Source organism: Lepidochelys kempii, chromosome 5 (assembly GCF_965140265.1).
Source record: "Lepidochelys kempii isolate rLepKem1 chromosome 5, rLepKem1.hap2, whole genome shotgun sequence".
Classification (NCBI taxonomy): domain Eukaryota; kingdom Metazoa; phylum Chordata; order Testudines; family Cheloniidae; genus Lepidochelys; species Lepidochelys kempii.
The window spans coordinates 26,574,678-26,597,157 of record NC_133260.1 but is presented as its reverse complement, the minus strand read 5'-3'; the positions used below and the strand labels follow the sequence as shown (position 1 = coordinate 26,597,157).

Here is a 22,480-nt window from a genome sequence, read left to right as displayed (position 1 = left end):
AAGGAGAGGCGCCCCTCCCCCACAGCCCAGGTGCTGCTGCATGGAGAGAGAACTGGGGGGGGTTCTCTCTCCCCATCACAGCCCCGGGCAGCATGTACCCCAAACCCCTCATCCCCAGCCCCACGCCAGAGCCCGCCCCCCAGCCGGAGCCCTCACCCACCACACATCCCAACCCTCTGCCCCAGCCCTGAGTCCCCTTCCACACTCCGAACCCCTTGGCCCCACCCCCACCACATGAATTTTGTTATGTGCACTAATATTGAGGTGATGTGTCCCTGTCCTCTGCACCTGGGGCTGTGCTAGCCGCTTCCTGGAGCAGCGTGGGGCTGGGGCAGGCAGGGATCCTCACTCTGCTGCTGGAGATCGCAATCGACTGGTTGGTGAGCACTGCTCTAGACTGTGAACTCTGAGCCCACCTGCAAGGATACTGCTTGTGAGTCACCTAGAATGGAATCAACATGAGCAAGCACTCAAAGAAGAAAAAAGGCTACCTACGTTGTGTAGCTATTATTCTTCGAGATGTGTTGCTCATGTCCATTCCATAATCGCCCTCCTGCCCTCCGTCGGAATTGCCGGCAAGAAGGAACTGAGAAGACGTAGGATCGGTGGCGCTTGATATACCGACGCATGACTGCAGCAGTCAGAGGGTCACTGCAGCCAACCCTATGGATACTGCTAAGAGAAAAGTCCCCAACGACTGTGCACGTGGGCGCGCATGCACCTACCTAGAATAGAATGGACATGAGCAACATATCTCAAAGAACAACAATTACAGAAGGTGGGTAACCATTTTTTTCACACCCTGACTTGCTACGCACTAACTCTCCATGTAGACAAGCCCTTAGGCATATGAGTAGCATGAGCTTAATGGGACTACTCATGTGAATAGTATTGTAAACGTTAGCAGGGTATGTTTTTTAAAGATTTAGCTGTTTACGTGAACCAATTGAACAAGACTCAGTTAGGGCTCCTTTGGCTCCTGTCTTAACCAAATTATTTATTTATTTAGTTGAAAATGTTTTGAATAATAATATATTTATTAAAATGTTAAACAGCTATTTCTGTTTAAAACAATCCTTTCATGAATATTTGATATATAATTGTTTCAGTTAAACAAAACATTAATCAAAAATACTTTTATCAAGTATGTGAGTTCTTTTCTTAGACAGTAAAAACAATAGAAGATTTAGGAATGGCTGCCAGTCCAAACTTGGGTGCAGCTTCCTTGTTCTCTGAAGGTGTTGGAGTTATTGATGAAGGTATGTGTCCTGCTAAATGAGGAGTGTTGGGCCCTGTGCTGAATCATGGAATTTTGCAAATTTATTACCACTTAAAGTAATGTTACCTCAATTACAAAATTGGGAAAAGATCAGGTTACCAATCAAGAAGAGGTAACATGACAGGTAGAAAATTAGAGTACTGATATAAAGGGAATTTACTCAACCACATTGGACTAGAAATTATTGATATACTTTTAATTGTTTCTACAACTAAGATGCAGGACCTGATCTTGGGTTTTAGAAATAATGGTTTTTATTGCAGTTATTTTGTAAAATCAAATGCCGTGCTTGCATTGGCTTCCACACTAATTTTGTAAAACATGATAATTTGCCCTCTGAATGTTTTCCTCATGTTGTAATAAAATTACATTATTCATGCCGTTTTGGTGGCTAAAAGGATATAATATTACCCTTTAGCCTGATTTAATAAAAGGTCACATCAATTAAATTGGTTTCTTAGTGGTGAGGTATTGATTATTTTTGTCTAGAAAATGGATTGAAAATACGTATATGGGTAGCTCTGCTGCTCTGTATTGATTAATTGAGGCTAAGAGGGATCATCATATAATTTCATATCAAATATACAGCCAGATCATGGCTACATTCTGTATTGATACACAAAATTGATGGATGAGCCACAATTTAGTCCTCCACATGGGCAGGCTACCATGTACCTGGCAATTCCAGGAGCCACAACTACTCCTGGAGCTCAGACTGGGGCAGTATGGCTCCATACTTGAACTGGTTAACTTTCAGCAGCACAGTGATCTGAATACATTGGGTTTGGGGTTTTTTTGGTTAGAAGGGTATATTAATCAATCCATAACACAAATTCATAAATATATTACTATTTCACTGCATTTTCTGTTTTTGTTTGGATTTTTTTACTTTGTTTTACTTACTGTGTCTATTAATTCTTCCATTGCATCAGCACATTATGTGAGCTCTGTGGACTTTGAAGATCTTATGGATGAAGAAGAGGAGGGTTCAAGACCTGAACATTCTGTAACCAGTTATACAGCCTTGCAAGCTCACTCTCTTTCCCCTGCAAATTCATCTGCTAACCTTCTGGGTCGTATAAAGTCATCATCCGGTATCATTCTTTAATTTACCTTTTTTCCCCTTTACTTGTTTAAAAGCAAGTTGACGCATTTCTTTGTGTTGCTGAAATCTTTCTTTGTCTGGCTAGGCTGGAAGGAGGAGAGGAGACACTGGATGTGGTTTAGTTAGGCTGCAAATTTTATTCCTAAATGTCTGGGAGTACCCAGCAGATAAAAATGTACAGTGCAGGTAATTCCATAATCATTTACATATACCCAAGGAGACTGCTAGGACCTTCCCCTCCCCACCTCGACTGAGGGTCAATGGAGCTAAAGGGGGGAGGGGTTGATTCCCTGCCATACCCAGTCATAGGAGTCCCGACCCCACAGCAGCGTGCCCTCCCACAGTTTCTCCTCTTTCAGTGAATACCTCCTTTAAATCTTTTCCCAATCCATTTTATCTGATCACTGTATCTGTTCCCTATGGAGTACCTGCACTTACATAATGAGTTGTGACTTCATAGCCTAATCCCCTCCTTTCATTCTTCCCTTCTCCCCCAAAACTCCAGTCCACTGTGGGAAATGCAAAAAATCCCCACCAATCTGGCAGTGAGGAAAAACTGCTTCCCAGACCCCCAAAAGGAGCAACTAGCATAATGCCCAAAGTGGATCATAATGAAAACCTGGTATTTCAACTACTTACGTTGCTAAAAAGGTGGGTGGTGCTCTGCCTGACAGGCAAAAAGAGGCCTTTCACTGCCCAGATATGAGCATAAATAGTTCCCCGCTCTTCCAGTCACCTCAGGGAGGGGGTGTCACGGACTCATAGGTTGTGCCCACGCTTGGCCCCGTGCGATCTGTGGGGGAAACCCCCTTCAGTGAGACAGCCCTTCTCGGGGGTCCACTCTCTTTCGGGGGTTCAGCCCCTCCACCTCCTGGAGCTGCACCTCTCCCTCGCCATGGGTCCCCTCAGGAAGTCCAATCACTGTGGACCCCCAGGGCCTCCACTTCCAAAGGGAATAATGCCACCCTGTTCTCTAGACCAGAGCGACTCTCAGCCAGCATAAAACAGGAGGGTTTATTGAGCATTTGAACACAGCATAGGAAACTCTCAGGGCCCTCAGGCCTGGCCTCCCTCAGCATAGCACATCCAAGTCTCCCCTGCATCCAGGTGGGCCCTGCCTGCTCTCCCTCTCCAGCTCAGAGCCCCCCTGCTTCCCAGCTGGGCATCTGATATCACCGGCCCCATGCCCCGCCTCTGTCCATTGTCTTCTCTCCAGGTAAACAGGGTTGCCTGGGCCTCCTCTCCCCTCATCTGTCCTCTGGCTCTGGCCCCCTCTGGCTGGAACCAGCTGGTTAGGTCACCGGTGTCCTCTCTTCACAACCCATTGTCCTCCCACTAGCCAGAACCCGCTGCGACTCCTGAGCTGGGCCTCCAGGTCACCAGTCGCTGGGGTATCCATTCTCCAGGCCATTGGCTGGGGTCCCAAGTTCCCTCGCTGGTCCTCTGTAACAACAAACTTCCTCTCCCAGTAACACCCAGGGAAACTGAGTTCCACCCCCTCTGCATGCAAACCATTGGAAAACGAGGAAAAAACAAGAAAATCCCCACTTCGTCACAGGGGTTAATAGGTCAGCATCCCCATGCTGACCTGGGATGGAGCTGCCTCCATGTTGCAGGTAACTCTCTGGCTTTCTAACCACCCTTAAAGGAGCAATACACCTTCTCTGCCAAGCCCAACAAAGGTCCCCACGGCTTAGTGTGCAGTGAGATTATTAGCATTATGTGAAGTATCATGCCACTTTTCTCGGTTGCTTGATTTATGCATTCAGGAGTGTAGAAGCACTGTTTTTGTAACCCATGCACACACATTTAATGTACAGATGTACATTTAATGCTTGATGACAGTCCAGAGGGGTATTATATCCTGTGTTATGTCCAAAGATACCTCCATTAGAATGTTGTTGAAGAAAAGTAAATAATTTTGGGTCTGATTCTCTCCTTTTTATCTGCCCAGTGACTTGAGATGAGAATTTAACTCCAGTCAACCACATGACAATGAAATGTGTTGCTATATGTCACTAATACCAGTTCCCCATGCTGTATCCTAGCCTGAATGCTCATTTTATTTCATCTAGCCTCATTTCAATGTGCAAAGTAAATAGCTGTACTGACATTACAGTTCTCTTTGGCGGTATGTGCAATGACAATTCTCTTGCCTTTCTCTTCTTTCACATTCTTAGCTATTATATGTACTTTTGGTGAGTGACTAGGAATCTAGCTCTCAAGCTGTAGCAGCCTAGCTAATGATTCTAAAACAGTGATCCCCAAACTGTGGGGCATGCCCCCCTGGAGGCGTGCGATGGGGCCCTGGCCAGCCCCCATGGAGGGCAGGGAGGGAGAGCCACCCAGCACTGCTCTGCTCCCAGCTCTACTCTGGCCCTGGCCGCAGCTCCACTTTGTCCAAAGCCCCGGCTGCAGCTGTGCTTCTGGCCACTCCTCCACTCCCAGGTCCAACCCCAGCCACAGGTTGGGCTCAGTTCCTGGCCCCAGTCCTGCTTCCCCTCCCTGCTCCACTCCTGCCCCCAGCTCCTCTCACTCTCCTGGCTCCAGGTCCAGCCCAGCTCTGTCCTCATTCTCTCTCTCTCTCCCCCGCCAGGCCTTGAGCCCCAGTTCTGCCCCAAGCTCTGCCTTCAGCCCAAGGTCCTCTGCTGAGCCAATTGTTCAGTAATGGTGGGAGGCATGAACAGATTCCATTACTGATAAAGCAGGGCACAACAGGAAAAGTGTGGGCACCACTGTTTTAAAAGCTCAATTCCCAAGTGAGATCTGCTTATAAGCAGTGAACATCAAATGATATAAAAAGCCAGACTGATCATATAATTGTTACTGAATTGTATTTAAACAGAGAGCTGTAACTTCCAAGCTAAGGGCCAAGATTGATATTTGTTACATTGAATGTCTCTGACCACTAAGTAATAATAGTGATGCTAAATGATTAGGGCACTACCAAATTCATGGTCCATTTTGGTCAATTTCATGGTCATAGGATTTTTAAAATAGTAAATTTCATTATTTCAGCTATTTAAATCTGAAATGTCACTGTGTTGTAATTGTAGGGGTCTTGACCCAAAAGGCAGTTGTGCAGGGGTCGCAAGGTTATCGTAAGGGGGTCGTGGTACTGCTATTCTTACTTCTGCACTGCTGCTGGTAGATGCGCTGCCTTCAGAGCTGGGCAGCTGGAGAGCAGAAGCTGCTGGCCAGGAGCCCAGCTGTGAAGGCAGCGCTGCTGCCAGCAGCAGTGCAGAAGTAAGGATATCATGGTATAGTATTGTCACCTTTAGGTCTGCACTGCTGCCTGCAGAACTGGGCCCTCAGGCAGCAGCTGCCACTGTCGGGCTGCCCAGTTCTGAAGGCAGCAGCACCAAAGTAAGGGTGGGATGGTACGGTATTGCCATCCTTACTTCTGCATTACTGCTGGTGGGGCACTGGCTTCAGAGCTGGGCGCCTGGCCAGCAGCAGCTGCTCTCTGGCTGTTCAGCTGTGAAGGCAGTGCAGAAGTAAGGGTGGCAATACCACGACCCCCCTGAAATAACCTTGTGACACCCCCCCTTGCAACTCCCTTTTGGGTCAGGACCCCCAATTTGATAAACGCTGGTCTACCCCCCCCCCCCGTGAAATCTGTAGAATATAGGGTAAAAGCACAAAGAAGACCAAATTTCACAGGGGAAGACCACATTTCACAGTCCGTGACACATTTTTTCATGGCTGTGAATTTGCTAGTGGCCCATAGATAATGTATTCCCAAATCCTGTCATGAGCACAAGGTAGTTAAGACTATACAATAGTACACATATTCATTGTAATATGAACATATCCAGTTTGGAAAAGTCTATATTTCATCTAACAAATCTGTATGTCGTTACATTTGCACAGAAATTAGATGTTAATGCATGTATTTACGTTTTAATTGATTAAAGCTATTTCTATTTCAGACATTCATATAAATGAAGATTTAGGTGATAAGTAAGTATTTTGAAATAATCACAGATTTTGTTAAATTACATTGCCAACATTGTATTTCTAAAAAGCCTACTGGAAAATGGAGTATCAAACTGGAAATCTTATCTATATAGAAATCTAGGCATATATGTAATGCTTTTCTAGTCAGGCAGTTGTATACATGTAACGTGGATCAGAATAACCTTAACATTCACTAACAGGATATGAATAAACATGTTTTATATAAGACACCCTGCAGTCCGCTGAAAATTATGTTTCTTTTGCACATTTTGAGCATTTAAGTAAGACATTATGAGTGTTTATGCATGTTTTTTTATGTTACTTTTATCGGCTAATTTTTTCTTTTGGATCAGCACACACAACTTCCATTGAAATACTCATATTAAAAGTCAGAATTAACACAATGAAACCATTACAAAGTTATTGAATAAAAATGCAACCCGGCAGGCTGTAGTTGTGTATTGAAGAGGTATTTATCTGTTGACTAAAAATGGATTGATGTGTGTCACACCTAGAATATTGTTCTGTGTAACTCTAACTATACACATGTAGAAATATGGGCAACTCGGTAGACAAGAGTATGAGTAACTTGCTCTTGAATAAGGAGAATATTCTTGCCCACCTGAGCTCAAAAGTGAAGATTTTAAGATATTTTAATTTTAGTTTTTCTTGGAAATATATTCCTGTTTTAGTAACGACATTGTTTTTTCCTTAATTTGAGTTTTATAGACAATCCCCTGCAAATTACTGGACTGAGTGGTATCACTGATGTTATTGATGATCTTGTAACAGAGGGTGGCATTTCCACTACAGAACCGAGCATTACAAAAACACAGGCTAGAAAAATCTCCAGGTAATAATATAGCAGTCATCTTTATTTCTGCTTTGTATGGAGTAATGGCCGCTACCATATTAATTAATGTAAATTAAATTGTTTAAATTCACTATTGTTTACAACTCTAATAAAACAAGCAGCTTGTTGGTTAAAACTATCTTGATTAAATAAATGCTTTATAAAATGTCATTGTCTCTTAAATTTAAGCCTACAAAACACCTCCACACATGCTTAACTTTAAGCATGAGTGCACTTCCATTGACTTCAGTGGCAATAATATTCAAACAGTGAATACAATCTACTTAGCCTCCACAAAATATGTGTTTAACAGGGGAGATATAAATTTCCATAAGGAACAAATTATTTTGCTGAAAAATTTCATAAGTGTCCACTAACTCTTTAAGAGATTTTCAGAATGGCCAGAAGGGACCATTATGATCTGTTTCTGACCCTTTGTGTAACACAGGCCATAGAACTTCACCTAGTCATTTTTTCAATAATTCAGTAATCAAGTCCAATCATTTGTGGTTAAACTAGAGCAAATCTTTTAGAAAGAAATCAAGTCTTGATTTGAAGGTATCAGTTTTATTTGGTTCAGTTTGGAAGTGCTCAACTTGAGGCCTTATTTTTACAGGCACTGAATACCAATAGCTTCTGTTGACTGGTCCTAAATGTCAGGTCCTAAATGTCTTAAAAGGGGAGACCTGAAAAAACGAGGCACACAAATTAGAGGCCACATTTGAAAAAAAAATTTAGGACTTGTCTGTAGGGGGACATCCAGGAAAATTAATCTGAATTAACCAGAGGTGTGCATTTGAAGTGGATTAGTTACACTAGGGGTAGTCAATAGGCAGACTGTGGGCCAAATTCAAACAGCCAGATGCTTTGCAATGGACCACAAAGGTAAAACGGGCTGAAGCCGAGCCAGGACTGGAGCCATGCCCACTCCCCACTGCAGGACCCACTCGGGGGAATGAGGCTGAGGTGGGGGATGACTTCTTCAAGTGCTTGTTCATGTCAATTCCAATCAGGTGTGTGCGTGCATGGCAGCCAAAGATTTTTTCCATAGCAGAATCCTTCAGGTCAGCCTGGGTGCCCCCTGGAGTCACGCCTTCACAGGGCTCAATACAGAGCCCTGCCAACCCACCACCCCCTCAGTTCCTTCTTACTGCCAGTGACTGTTAGCTGGAACATTCCATCGCTCTTGCCTGGGTAAACGCCGTTCACAGTGTTCCTTGTATATAGTTCTTCATACTGTTAGTTACCATTAGTTATTAGTACTTGTAGTGTAGTTATTTTTAGTGGTTAGGTTTTCTTTGGGGATTCCCCCCACCCGCAATGCTCCCAGTCCCATGGTATGCCTTGGTCCCCAGGCTTTAAGACTTGTGAGGCCTGTGGCAAGCGCATGCCTAAAAGTGACCCGCACTCCTAATGCCTAAGGTGCTTAGGGGAGAGTCACCAGAAAGACAAGTGAAAGATCTGTCGTGGGTTTCGCCCTAGGACTTTGAAAGACGAAGACCAACGTCTTAAAGTCCTTTTTTTATGGAGGCCATGCTCTGGCCCCGGTCAGACCCCAGATTGGGGGATCCTGCGCCTAGCACCACCTCTTTCTTAGCGCGGAGCGCTCTGGCACCATCTACAGGGGAACTGGTGCTGAAAAAGGACTTGCAAGACTCTTGGCACTGTCACAGCTCCTCCCACGTATAGGCTGTGGGTAGGCACCGGTCACAATTGCTGTTGCTACAAAAGAAAAGGAGGCCGGAAAGGGGCCACTCTCCCTCAGCCAAGACCAAGGAACCAGCCACTGTGAGATCCCAGTCGGGCCACACCACCTCGGCCCCTTCGCCTGCCAGGGTCACATCGACTCCTGCCCCAGTGGTGATGCAGTCTAGTCCAGACCCTGTCCACTCATGGGGCCCACGGAGTCCACAGCTGCAGCTCCCATAGACTCCGGAGGCATTCTGGGTGGCCCAGGACTTGTTGCGCCTTACAGCGCCATTTTCCCCTCCCAGGAGAAATGAATCACTGGCACCATCCTGTCCAGGGCGTTCACCATCCCCAGAGCACCCCACAGCACCAACAGCCCAGGTGTGGGAGCCATGCAGGTCCCCTAGCCCATGCTGTGAACTGTCGGTGCCTCGCAGTACAGCATCTCCGTGGTCCTCCTTCTCGGAGAACTCTAAGTCAGAGTCTGACTCTGTTCACTCTGACAGGAGTAGGAGATCGAGGTCATGGCGGGATCATCATGCTTACCCAGCACCATGGCTGGCGCAATGGCAACACCTGACACAGTGGCCCTTCTGGACACGCTAGGCCTTCCACCAAAGCCAAGGGCAAAGCCAGGGGTCCCATTCCAGAGTGGCATCGGTAGCTTCGGCTAACTTTATACCACCTCCGGCTCCAGCAGTATCAGGAGTGGCTCCACGCTTTTCGATGCCAGGTTACCACCACTCATGGCACTGACATCGGCTCCCACGGTACCACCGCCTATTACAATGATGCCGTTGGCATCAGCACTGTCACCAGTACCATTGGCACCGGCGGTCCTGACACCGGCACTGACTCTTCTGGCACCAACAGTCTTCTATAGTCACGGAACTGAAGGTCATGGCAACTGTTGGGTTCGACATCAACATCCCTGGAACCCAAGGCACCATGAGACCTCCCTGGGCACAGAGGGAAGGGAGTAGCCACTCTTTCCGGGGCTTTCTTCCTCTTCCTCTCCAGAAGAAGCGGTGCCGGGCACTTCTGTAGCCCCGGCTCTGGAGGACAAGAAGTATCTGCAGTAATTGCTGCAGCAGGTTGCCCAGGGCCTAGGCATCCAGGCTGAGGAGGTTGTGGAGGATGCTGATCCCATGGTGGATATTCTTGCCCCATCTGGGCCTGCACACATTGCCCTGCCCCTCGTAAAAACCATTTCTGACACCACAAAGACTTTGTGGCAGACTCCAACCTCATTGCCCCGCCCCCCCCCCCCCGGGCTAAGCAAAATGAAAGACAGACGCTATTTTGTGCCATCGACAGGATACGAGCACTTGTATACCCATCCTCCACCAGATTCCCTGGTGGTGGATGCTGCCAACAAGCATGAATGCCAGGGCTACCAGGGACCCTCCCCGAAGAACTGGGAGGCAAAAAGACTTGACCTCTTCAGGAGAAAGGTCTACTCGACCGGCAGCTTGCAGCTCCGCATTTCGAACCAGCAGGCCATTGTAAGCATATGATACTCTAATACTTGCGGAGCAATGGCTAAGTTTGTGGAGCTTCTGCCACAGTAATTCCCATGCCAAGTTTTTGGCTCTGGTGAAAGAGGGCAAGCTTATTTCCCAAGCCTTGCTGCAGGCTGCTCTGGACAGGGCGGTTGTGGCTACTCGGGTTATGGCCACAGGGGTTGCCATTGACAAGGAGCTCCTGGCTACAGGTCTCTGGTTTGCCATATGAAGTCCAGCAGACTATCCAAGACCTCTCCTTGGAGGGCTCAGCTTTCTTTTAGTAGAAAACAAAAAAAAGTCTGCATAACCTAAAAGACTCGAGCCACTATCAAGTTGCTGGGCCTCCACACTCCTTCCATGCAGCGGAAGCACTTCAGGCCGCAACCTCCTCCTTGGTTTTACGAACTGCAGAACCGACAGGACAGTTCCCGGAGGAGGAATAGGAGCAGCAGAAAGAGACCACACCCGTCCTGAGGCCAGGACCCTGGTCAATCTAAGCTGTCATCAGGTCAGAAGCAGGCCTTTTGAAGGCAGGCTTGAGGACAGCACACCAGTACACAGGCTGGATCCAATCTGACTTACCTTCTTGTCCTGACTATCCCCTTTCTACCCTGCTTGATCCTGTATCACATTGGACTGATGGGTGCTCTGAACAGTAGAAAGGGGATACTCACTTCAATTCTCGGCCCTCCCGCCCTTCCACCCCCTTTCCCTGTCCCTCTTCAGGGACCCTTCTCACAAGCAACTCCTTATACAGGAGGTGCACTTGCTGATATCATTGGGAGCAGTGGAGGAGGTTCCTCAGGAGCTGAAGGTCAATGGCTTCTATTCCTGGTGTTTCCTAGTACCAAAAGCGGGCTAAAGTCCATCCTAGACCTGCGAGAGCTCAACAGGTTCATGAAGAAACTCAAGTTCCGCATGGTCTCTTTGGCCTCCATCATCCCTTCCCTGGATCCAAGGGACTGGTATGCTGCCTTTGACTTGAAGGATGCATACTTTCATATAGCAATTACACTGTCCCACAGAAGGTACCTCAGGTTTGTGGTGAACAACTACCACTATCCGTTCGGCCTGTCAGTGGTTCCTCAAGTGTTTACCAAGTGCATGGCAGTCATAGTCGCGTTCCTGCGCAGGGACAGGTACAGGTGTTCCCGTACCTTGATGACTGGCTGATCAAGGGCTGCTCCAGGGCCCAAGTGGAGGCACAATTCGACTTCATAAAAATGATGTTCGACAATCTGGGCCTTCTCCTGAACGTGGTGAAATCTACGCTGTCCCTGGTTCAGTGGATAGAATTTATAGGGTTGGTACTGGATTCAACACAGACCAGGGCATACCTCCCAGAAGCAAGGTTCTGGGCCCTGGGCGATATCATTCGAAGTCTCAGGCAGCTCTCCACCACCACATAAAGAAATTGCCTGAAACTCCTGGGACACATGGCCACTTGTACCTATGTGGTGCAACACACCTGGCTCAGACTCCGGCTGCTCCAATCATGGCTAGCCTCAGTGTATTGGCCAGTTCGGGACAGTTTGGACAGGGTCGTGACTTGGCCTTGCCCTGTCCTCGACTCCCTCCTGTTGTGGCTCGACCCGCAAGTAGTGTGTGCGGGGCCCCCTTCAACAGTCCTCATCCGTCCCCCTTCCTAGTGGGGGCCTTGGGCTGGGGAGCACATCTGGGAGACCGTAGGACATAAGGCCTCTGGTCTCAGGCGGAACTCTCTCTCCACGTTGTCAGAGAGCTGAGCGTGGTCCGCCTAGCATGCCAGACTTTCCGAGCCCACTAGACCAGGAGATGTGTATCAATTATGACAGACACCACCACGACGATGTTTTATATCCACAAACAAGGGTGCGTGCTCCTTTCCCCTGTGCCAGGAAGCCGTCAGGCTTTGTGACTTTTGTGTAGAGCATTCAATACATCTTCAAGCATTGTACCTCCCTGGAGTACAGAACGAGTTGGCGGACTATCTCAGCAAGTCATTCCACAGCCATGAGTGGTCCCTATGCCTGGATGTCACAAACTTCATCTTCCAATGGTGGGGTTTTCCCCTGATAGACCTGTTCACCACACGACACAACAGGAAAAGCCAGCAGTTTTGCTCGTTCCTGAATCACAGCCCAGGTTCCGTCGCGGACGTGTTCCTTTTCCCTTGGGTAGGCCATCACCTATACACGTTCCCGCCTATCCCTCTTGTTCACAAGGTGCAGAGGGAAGAAGCTTCAGTGATATTGACAGCTCCAGCCTGGCCCTGCCAACACTGGTATGCATCTCTACTGGAGATGTCTGTGGAAGCCCCAGTCATCTTGCCTCTCTTCCTGGACTTAATAACTCAGGATCATGGCCATCTCCAGCACCTGAACCTCGAGTCATTGCACCTCATAGCATGGAAGCTCCATGGCTGAATCCGATGGAGGTCTCCTGTTCGGACCTGGTTAGGCAAGTTCTCCTTGGCAGTAGGAAACCCTTCACTAGGGCTACATATCTGGCCAAATGGAAGAGATTTTCAATCTGGTTGCAGCAACACTCTCCGCTTCCGACGCTCACCTCTATACCACTTATACTGGACTACCTTCTCCCTCTTAAGCAGCAGGGGCTGTCCGTGTCATCAATAAAGGTTCACTTGGCTGCCATCTCTGCTTTCCATCCAGGTGCGGAGGGCCGGTCAGTCTTTGCCAACCCTATGGTCAGCTGTTTCTTGAAAGGTCTCGACAGGCTATACTCACACGTCTGACAACCAGTCCTGACCTGGGACCTTAATCTGGTTATTTCCAAACTGATTGGGACACCCTTTAAACAGCTGGCGACTTGCTCTCTGCTCTACGTCTCATACAAGGTGGTGTTTCTGGTAGTGATAACCTCAGCCAAGAGGGTGTCTGAGCTCAAGGCCTTAACATCAGAGCCCCCATACAGGGTGTTCCATAAGGATAAGGTTCAGCTCACGCCACACCCAGCTTTCCTCCCAAAGGTGGTCTCCCAATTTCAAATCAACCAGGACATCTCCCTCCCAGTGTTCTATCCTAAGCCTCACTCAGGTGGCAGGGAACAGAGGCCTCACCCATTGGACATTCTCAGAGCTCTAGCCTTTTACATCGAGAGAATGAAACTGTTCCGGAAGTCAATCCAACTGTTTGTGGCTGTGGCAGACAGGAGGAAAGGGCTTCCAGTCTCCTCTCAACAAATTTCATTATGGATCACGTCCTGCATCCGAGAATGCTACAACCTAGCAGAGGTGCCTGCCCTTCTCTCACAGCGCACTCCATCAGGGTGCAGGCTTCTTCAGCAGTGTTCCTGGCGCAGGTTCCGACCCTGGAAATATGCAGAGCAGCAATGTGGTTCTCAATACATACCTTTTACATCACATTATGCGATCACCCAGCAGGCCCGAGACATCATGGCCTTCGATAGAGCGGTGCTCCAGTCAGTGAATATCTGAACTCTGACCCCACCTCTGGAACTTGGGCCTGGGAGCCACCTGATTGGAATTGACATAAACAAGTACTCGAAGAAAGAATGGTTACTCTAATGATTCTATGATACTCACCTTCTCGTAACTGCTGTTCTTCATAGAATCATAGAATATCAGGCTTGGAAGGGACCTCAGGAGGTCATCTAGTCCAACCCCCTGCTCAAAGCAGGACCAATCCCCAATTAAATCATCCCAGACAGGGCTTTGTCAAGCCTGACCTTAAAAACCTCAGAGGAAGGAGATTCTACCACCTCCCTAGGTAACGCATTCCAGTGTTTCACCACCCTCCTAGTGAAAAAGTTTTTCCTAATATCCAACCTAAGCCTCCCCCACTGCAACTTGAGACCATTACTCCTTGTTTTGTCATCTGCTACCACTGAAAACAGTCTAGATCCATCCTCTTTGGAACCCCCTTTCAGGTAGTTGAAAGCAGCAATCAAATCCCCCCTCATTCTTCTCTTCTGCAAACTAAAAAATCCCAGTTCCCTCAGCCTCTCCTCATAAGTCATGTGTTCCAGTCCCCTAATCATTTTTGTTGGCCTCTGCTGGACTTTTTCCAATTTTTCCACATCCTTCTTGTAGTGTGGGGCCCAAAACTGGATACAGTACTCCAGCTGAGGCCTCACCAATGTCGAATAGAGGGGAACGATCATGTCCCTCGATCTGCTGGCAATGTCCCTACTTATACATCCCAAAATGCCATTGGCCTTCTTGGCAACAACGGCACACTGTTGACTCAAAGATGTGTTGTGTTCTTTGAGATGTGCTGTTCATGTCCATTACATTACCCACCCTCCTACCCCTCTGTAGCCAGCAAGAAGGAACTGAGGGAGTGGTGGGTCGACAGGGCTCTATACTGAGCACCATGAAGGTGCGACTCCAGGGCGCGCCCAAGCTGACCTGATGGATGCTGCTAGGGGAAAAATCTTCCAGCTGCTGTGCATGCGCGCACATGCCCCTAATTGGAATGGACATGAACAATACATCTCGAAGAACAGTTACAAGAAGGCGAGTAATCGTTCTTTCAGGAACCGCTTGGAGGTGAGCAGCTGGGCTGCGCTGCGGGGCGCAGGGTATCCCCAGGCAGCTGATTTGGCAGGGGAGGGAGGGGATGCTGAGGGAGAGACAGATAGCCTAAAGTGTCACTCTGCTACACCCCAGCCTCTCCCATCAGAAAGTGATGGGGTGTGACTTGCACACTGTGCAGCCCCATCAGAGGGCAGTTCTGTTGGGGCACTAATTCAAACTCTTTTCTGGTTTCCCTGGAGATGGTGGTGCTGGCTGGGCTATGTAGCCCGTAATTCATGGGCCCTGGGCCCTGCCAGGCAACCCAGTAGGGTTTCCAACCCTCCAGGATTCTCCTGGAGTCTCCAGGAATTAAAGATTAATTTTTAATTAAAGATTATTCTATGTGATGAAACCTCTCCAGGAATATGTCCAACCAAAATTGGCAACCCTCCAACCTGGCTGGTAAATGCCCAGCTGAGTCTCTTAGCATCTGCTTGTCCTGGGGCACCTATCACTGCACACCTCCCACCACCCTCTGGCTATATTAAACAGCATTGTATGTGTTTGTTGAACAGGGACACTTGCGGTGTGAAACATGTTTCTCTGGCATCTGGACCTTTACTGTACATTGACCAAGAAATTTGGACTTTGACAGAGTCAATTGTTAATTGACTATTAATTGGCTTCGCTGAGTTAAACCACAGTGAGCCCCTGTGTGTACATCCCCATTCAGAAATAAAGTGACTTTAACTCAGTTAATATTAATTCACTTCCAGAGTGAATTAACCTAAATCAAATTAAGGCCACTTCAATTCTGAATAACAGTTTTCACACAGGGATTTAATGCTATTTCATTAATCCACTTCAAATTGACACCTTTAGTTAATTTGGATTAATTTTCCTGGATGTCCTCATGTAGACAAGCCCTTAGTTTCTCTTAGTCAGTTTTTCTGTTTATAAAAGGGAGATAATACTTATCTACCTACTTACCTTAAAGAGGTACTGCAAGGATTATTTATTTAGTCTATTTCTAAAGCACTTGGAAGGCAAACTGCTATATAAATCCTAAGTAATGTTACTAATATTTATTATTGGCCATTACACTATCATTAAAAGATTCAAAAAGGTATTCACATATTAAAGAGAGTCTTAGTTAAAGTTTATGATGAGCATCTTAAATTAACATTTCCAATTGTTCTACAAAGGGTCCCATTAAGATTATATTGTTAAATATGAAAAAACCTTTTCCTCTATTTAAAACAATCTTTTCAATCTTAGTCAAATGTTCTCGTTTAGGTGACCCTACGTAGTGGCATGGGAAAAGATAGATGATGGTATCTATCTAATCTAGTTCTCTAGGTTCTTATACCATTACTATATATTTAAAGAATACTTTTCTCTTTTTATCTTTTCCCACCTTTGTACCAAGAACAATTTTTTATTTAAAGCTTTGATTACAGAGCATTATTTGTATGTAGCCTAAATACACAATCAAAAAGAAAAGATACCTTTAGAAAACCCCGTGAAAAATATTTGCATGCCAGGATTTCTAGTAAGTTACACTTTATATAATAAATTACTATTCCAGTTGATCATTATTTAGGCTTTTTGTGTCTGAATTTTAGTATATCATTATATATCTGTGTTTTCATGTAACCCTCATCACTATAATTTAAAGGACACATACTGAATTGTTTCACGCTTATACCTGTTCTCAGAATCCATGACACTGCAGCTGGACATTCTCCAAAAACAGAGAGAGAGAGAAAAGAGATACAAGCATGGATGAAAAGAAAAAGGAAAGAAAGACTGACAGAATATCTTAAAAAACTGGATGAACAAAGAGAATATAATCCATTTAATTTGAGAAATAATATGGTAAGATTACTGGGTGTCTGGAATAGTCACTGTTGCATTAATATAGGTTAGTGTGGCAAAAAAAATAGGAATTTCTTTTAATGGATTGGTATATACCAGGGGTGGCCAACCCGTGGCTCCAGAGCCACATGCGGCTGTTCAGAAGTTCACGTGCGGCTCCTTGCATAGGCACCGACTCCGGGGCCGGAGCTACAGCCGCCAACTTTCCAGTTTGCCGGGGGATGCTCACTGCTCAACCCCTGGCTCTGCCACAGGCCCTGCCGCCACACTACCCTTTCCCGCCCCCTCCCCTCAGTCTGCAGTGCCCTCCCTCCTCCCCAGAACCTCCTGCATGCCATGAAACAGCTGACTGGGAGGTGCGGAGAGGAAGTGGGAGGTGCTGATTGGCAGGGCTGCTGGTGGGTGGGAGGTGCTGGGAGCGGGGTCGGGGGGGTGATGGGGAGCTGCCGACATATTACTGTGGCTCTTTGTCAATGAACATTGGTAAATTCTGGCTCCTGCTTAGGCTCAGGTTGGCCACCCCTGGTATAAACTAAGGCTGAGTTGGGTAGTGCAAGTTTGGAGAAATGGTTAATAATCGGTGAGTATTTGGAAAACTAATTGGATAACTGTGTGTTTACAAAATTTCCTACATTTAGGTTGTTGGGGACTGTTGAATTTTGAGAAAGATGATGACTTGAGAAAGATGATGAATACCACCCTAGTTGTGTCAAGGGTGGTAGGTAGTTAGTTGAAACTAGTAAGCGATAGGATGTTTCTAACTGTTCCTCTCACTCTTCCTTGTTGGAGGTGACTAAGGTCAGAGGCAAATGTGCTATTCTCATGATATGTCACCCCCTGTCTACAATGGAAGAGGCTGTGATATCTTTAGATGAAAAGTTTCTTTCAGCTTTCATTAGGAGATACCTGTCTTTCAAGAGCAGTAAAAGTTTGTTGTTAGGAAGGCCTGAACCTTTATTAATTCTGTCCTCAAAGGGAAGCAAGACTGATTTAAAAATCTGAGCTCTTATGTGTGAGGCCAGTCAGATCTTGACATCCTTTAAATGGTGCTGATATGGCAGTAATGGAAACTGTCCTTGACAGTGATGCATTCAGACATGCATGGCTACATTCAGTTTTACACAGAGGTTCAGTAGAAACTTGATGACTGGCATGTGTTAAAAGGAACTTTTCCCATCAAAAGATGAAGGGGTGTGTCACAGAGACTCAGACAATTCACTGTTCAGTTTGAAATCATAAGTGCTCAGTTCATTCAGAATCCGGGTTCTTGGCTTCCCTACTGGCAGAAACCAAAAGATTCCAAGTCCCCAACCACAAGCAGTATAAAACCTAGAAGATTTAGAAGGAGATTCCACCACCTCCCTAGGTAACCCATTCCAGTGCTTCCCCACCCTCCTAATGACAATTTTTTTCCTAATATCCAACCTAATGTCCTCCCTCACTGCAACTTGAGTCCACCTTGTTCTGTCATCTGGTACCACTGAGAACAGTCTAGATCTATCCTCTTTGGAACCCCCTTTCAGGTAGTTGAAAGCAGCTATCAAATCTCCCCTCATTCTTCTCTTTTGCAGACTAAATAATCCCAGTTCCTTCAGGCTCTCCTCATAAATCATGTGCTCCAGCCCCCTAATCATTTTTGTTGGCCTCCACTGGACTTTTTCCAGTTTTTCCACATCCTTCTTGTAGTGTGGGGCCCAAAACTGGATACAGTACTCCAGCTGAGGCCTCACCAATGTCGAATAGAGAGGAACGATCACGTCCCTCGATCTGCTGGCAATGCCCCTATTTATACAGCCCAAAATGCAGTGAGCCTTCTTGGCAACAAGGGCACACTGTTGACTCCTATCCAGCTTCTTGTCCACCATAACCCCTAGGTCCTTTTCTGCAGAACTGCCGCCTAGCCGCTCGGTCCCTAGTCTGTAACGGTGCATGGGATTCTTCCGTTCTAAGTACAGGACTCTGCACTTGTCCTTGTTAAACCTCATCAGATTCCTTTTGGACCAATCCTCTAATTTGTCTAGGTCCCTCTGTCTCCTGTCCCTACCCTCCAGCATATCTACTCCTCCTCCCAGTTTAATGTCATCTGCAAACTTGCTGAAGGTGCAATCCACGCCATTCTCCAGATCATTAATGAAGATATTGGAGAAAAACGGCCCTGGGGCTGACCTTTGGGGCACTCCGCTTGATACCGGCTGTCAACTAGACATGGAGCCATTGATCACTACCCACTGAGCCCGATGATCTAGCCAGCTTTCTACCCACCTTATAGTCCATTCATCCAGCCCATACTTCTTTAACTAGAATGAACAATGCAAGCTCATATTAATTAGTTCACCACTTCGTCAAAGGATAGTGGACATGCACCAGCCCTTGTAATCTGAGCAGATTCCCCAAGCATTTTGAACAAACTTACTTTAATGTTTTATCCTTATGAGTAAGTTTATTAACTACAGAAAGATAAATTTTAAGCGATTGTAAGTGGTAGGCATAAAGGTCAGAGATAGTTACCTAAGAAAATAAAAAGTAATGCATTCTAAATCCTAAGCTTTCAGACTAAGCAAGATTTGAATCAAGCAGGTTTTCTCACCCCACTGGATGTTGAAGGTAGGTTACAGTTGTTAATACACAGGCGGAATTTCCTTCTCAGCTTGGGACCAGTGTTTCTTCAATCAAAGTCTTCCCAGCGTTCTTTTTGCCTGCAATGTAGGTAGGAGAAGAGAGAGGTGGTCTCATGATGCTACTGTCAGGTTTAAGTTCCAAGGAAGAATTGGGTCGCGAACTTATGGGTAGAGCCTTTCCAACTCTCTGAAGAACTTATCTCATGGGCGAAGACTGATCTGCCTTGGATCGGAGGGTGGAATGCTGAGATGGCTGCCAAGTGGACCTTGAGTGGTGATGATGATAGACTTTGGTGCTTCAGACCAAGGAAATAGTATAAGATTGACTGCAGAGAAGCTTGAGTCAGGCAGAGGCTCCACTCGGCTGCCCAGCAAGAGAAATGTTTCCACTTAGCCAGGTAGGTAGCTCTGGTAGAGGGTTTCCTGCTACCTAGCAAGACCGGTTGGATTTGTTCCAAGGAGGCCCTCTTGTCCAGATGCAGCCATGCTGTCAGGTGCAGGGAGGCAAGCTTTGGATGAAGAAGCTGTCCGCAATCTTGTGAGATTAGGTCCAACCTGAGTGGGCGCATCCACGGGGCTGCCACTGCAAGATCTAGAAGCATGCAGAACCAATGTTGATGTGGCCATGCTGGAGCAATTACAGTAACTCGTCCCTTGTCTTCTTTGATCTTCATGAGGACCTTGTGAATCAGGAGAATCAGAGGGGAAGGTGTCCAGCAGGTTGTTGTTCCGTGATAGCAGGAAGGCATCAGACAGGGAGCCCTTGCCTTGACCGAGCCTCAAACAAAACCAATGGCATTTCCTGCTCTCTGCAGTGGTGAACAGGTCCACCTGGGGAGTCACCCACCTCTGGAAGATGAGGCCGGCAACCTCCAGGTGGAGAGACCACTTGTGGTGAGAGGAAAAGGACCTGCTGAGGTGATATGCTAACCCATTCCAGACCTCAAGGAGATACGATGCTTCCAGGTGAATGGACTGCTTCACGCCAAACTCCCAGAGTCTGAGGACTTCCTGGAAAATGATCCCGGAGCAAGCTCCTCCTTGCTTGTTGACATAGAAAACTGCCACTGTGTTGTTCGTCAAGACCTGCACTGACTTGTCTGAGAGTTGCGGAAGGAACACCTTGGAGGCCAAGTGTATCGCCCTGAGTTCTTTTAAATTTATATGCCTTGATAGATCTCTGCGCCCAGAGACCTTGGATCTTGATGTTGCCAATGTGGGCACCCCGCCCCTGATCTGATGCAAAGTCATCATGAGCTGTGGGATTGCAAAGGGTACCCCGGTCAGCAGTAAGTCTGAATCTAACCACCACATCAGGAATGCCAGAACTGGTGATGGAATGGTTAGAATCAAGTCTAAACGGTGTCTGCTTAGGGAGTAGTCCGACGTGAGCCACATTTGAAGTGGCCTGAGGTATAGTCAAGCGTACTGCATGACATAGGTGCATGCCACCAGAGTGACCTAGAAGCTGTACACACACATGGTTAGCTGAGATGATTAGGTCCTCCATAGCTGTGAACCTGGACTCTGGATGGAAGGTCCAGGCCTGAGATGCATTGAATTCTGCCTATAAATGCTATTTTCTGCACCCGGATGAACATTGACCTTTGTTCCTTTTATTTAGAGTTCCTTAGCCAGACAGATGGCTTGAATGACGTTGATACTATGCTGAACCTGAGCCTGTGATCAGTCTCTTATCAACCAATCGTCTACATATGGCTAAATCTGTATACCTCAATATAGCCTGATATAGGCTGCAACTGCTGCCATGCACTTTGTGAAAACTCAACAGGCCAAAGGGAAGCGCTGTAAATTGGTCATGGCTCTGACCCATCACGAATCTGAGGAATCTCCTGTGTCCTCGGAAAATGAAAGATGTGGAAATACATGTCCTTCAAATCGAGGGCGGTGTACCAGTTCCTTGGAGTCAGGGAGGGGTTGATGTAGATCCAGGGAGACCATTTGGAACCTCAGCTTCTTGAGATATTTGTTGAGGAATTGCAGGTCTAGGATGGGCCAGAGGCCCTCTTTTGCCTTGGGAATCAAAGGAAACCCCTCTTCCCTCTCAGTTCTGGAGGAACTATTTCCACAGCCCCTGCCCGCAGGAGGGTTTGCACCTGTTGGACGAGAAGTTGCTTGTGAGAAGGGTCCCTGAAAAGGGACGGGGAGCGGGGGTGAGGTGGAGTGATAGAAATTGAAGGGTGTGCCCCTTTGCTATGCTACTTAATACCCAACGGTCCGATGTGATTGATGACCATGCAGGGAGGTAGGGCGAAAACCGGTCTGAAAATAAAGGGGACAATGGATCCGGAATAATGACTGGTAAGTGATCCTCAAGCATGCCTTCAGAAGGCCTGCCTGTTCCCACTTGTGAACTGGCTAGTGTCCTGCTGGGATGTGGAGGAAGATGGTTGGCCCTGATGGTATATGTAAACTTTTCCTTTCCTCCTGTAGGGCTCATGTCTGGGGGGCCCCTGAGAACCTGGGCAGCAGCAGTGATATGATGTGTTTCCTCAAGGTTGATGGTATATAAAGGCCTAAGGATCGCAGCGTAGCCCTAGAGTCCTTGAGATCATGCAGTTTGGAGTCTGTTTGCTCAGAAAACAGTGCAGCTCCCTGAAAAGGGAGCTCTTGTACCAACTGCTGAATCTCATGAGAGAACCCCAAAGATTGCAACCAAGAGCTGCGTCTCATCGCCACTGCTGACACCATTGTCCTGGCTACGGAGTCTGTCACATCTAAGGCGGCCTGGAGAGAAGTCCTGATCCCCACCTTCCCTTTGTCTATGATGACCAGAAACTCTTGCCTTGACTCCTGTCAAGGTTCCTTCCCCACTCTCAACTCCCAGGATACAGATGTGGGGACCTGCATGAAAGATCCCCTAAGCTTATTCTTACCAGCTTAGGTTAAAAACTTCCCCAAGGTACAAACTTTGCCTTGTCCTTGAACAGTATGCTGCCATCACCAAGCATTTTAAACAAAGAACAAGGAAACAGCCCACTTGGAGACGTCTTCTCCCAAAATATCCCCCCCACCCCCTTTCCTGGGGAAGGGCTTGATGATAATCCTTACCAATTGGTACAAGTGAACATAGACCCAAAACCTTGGATCTTAAG

General features: G+C 46.9%; 1 protein-coding gene across 18 annotated transcripts in view; it reads left to right on the top strand.

Moving 5' to 3' along the window:
• CPLANE1 (ciliogenesis and planar polarity effector complex subunit 1) overlaps positions 1 to 22,480 on the top strand; it is a 180,190-nt gene that overhangs the window by 144,970 nt on the left and 12,740 nt on the right. For 14 of the 18 annotated variants that reach the window (XM_073343782.1, XM_073343779.1, XM_073343777.1 and 11 more), the window contains 6 exons: positions 1,166 to 1,259; positions 2,212 to 2,373; positions 3,854 to 4,000; positions 6,317 to 6,347; positions 7,066 to 7,197; positions 16,587 to 16,746. In XM_073343782.1, the coding sequence (XP_073199883.1) occupies positions 1,166 to 1,259; positions 2,212 to 2,373; positions 3,854 to 4,000; positions 6,317 to 6,347; positions 7,066 to 7,197; positions 16,587 to 16,746 (726 nt within the window). Of the gene's footprint in view, positions 1 to 1,165; positions 1,260 to 2,211; positions 2,374 to 2,889; positions 3,032 to 3,853; positions 4,001 to 6,316; positions 6,348 to 7,065; positions 7,198 to 16,586; positions 16,747 to 22,480 lie in introns of those variants that run through there. The other 4 variants (XM_073343781.1, XM_073343789.1, XM_073343791.1 and 1 more) reach the window with 4 other exon arrangements.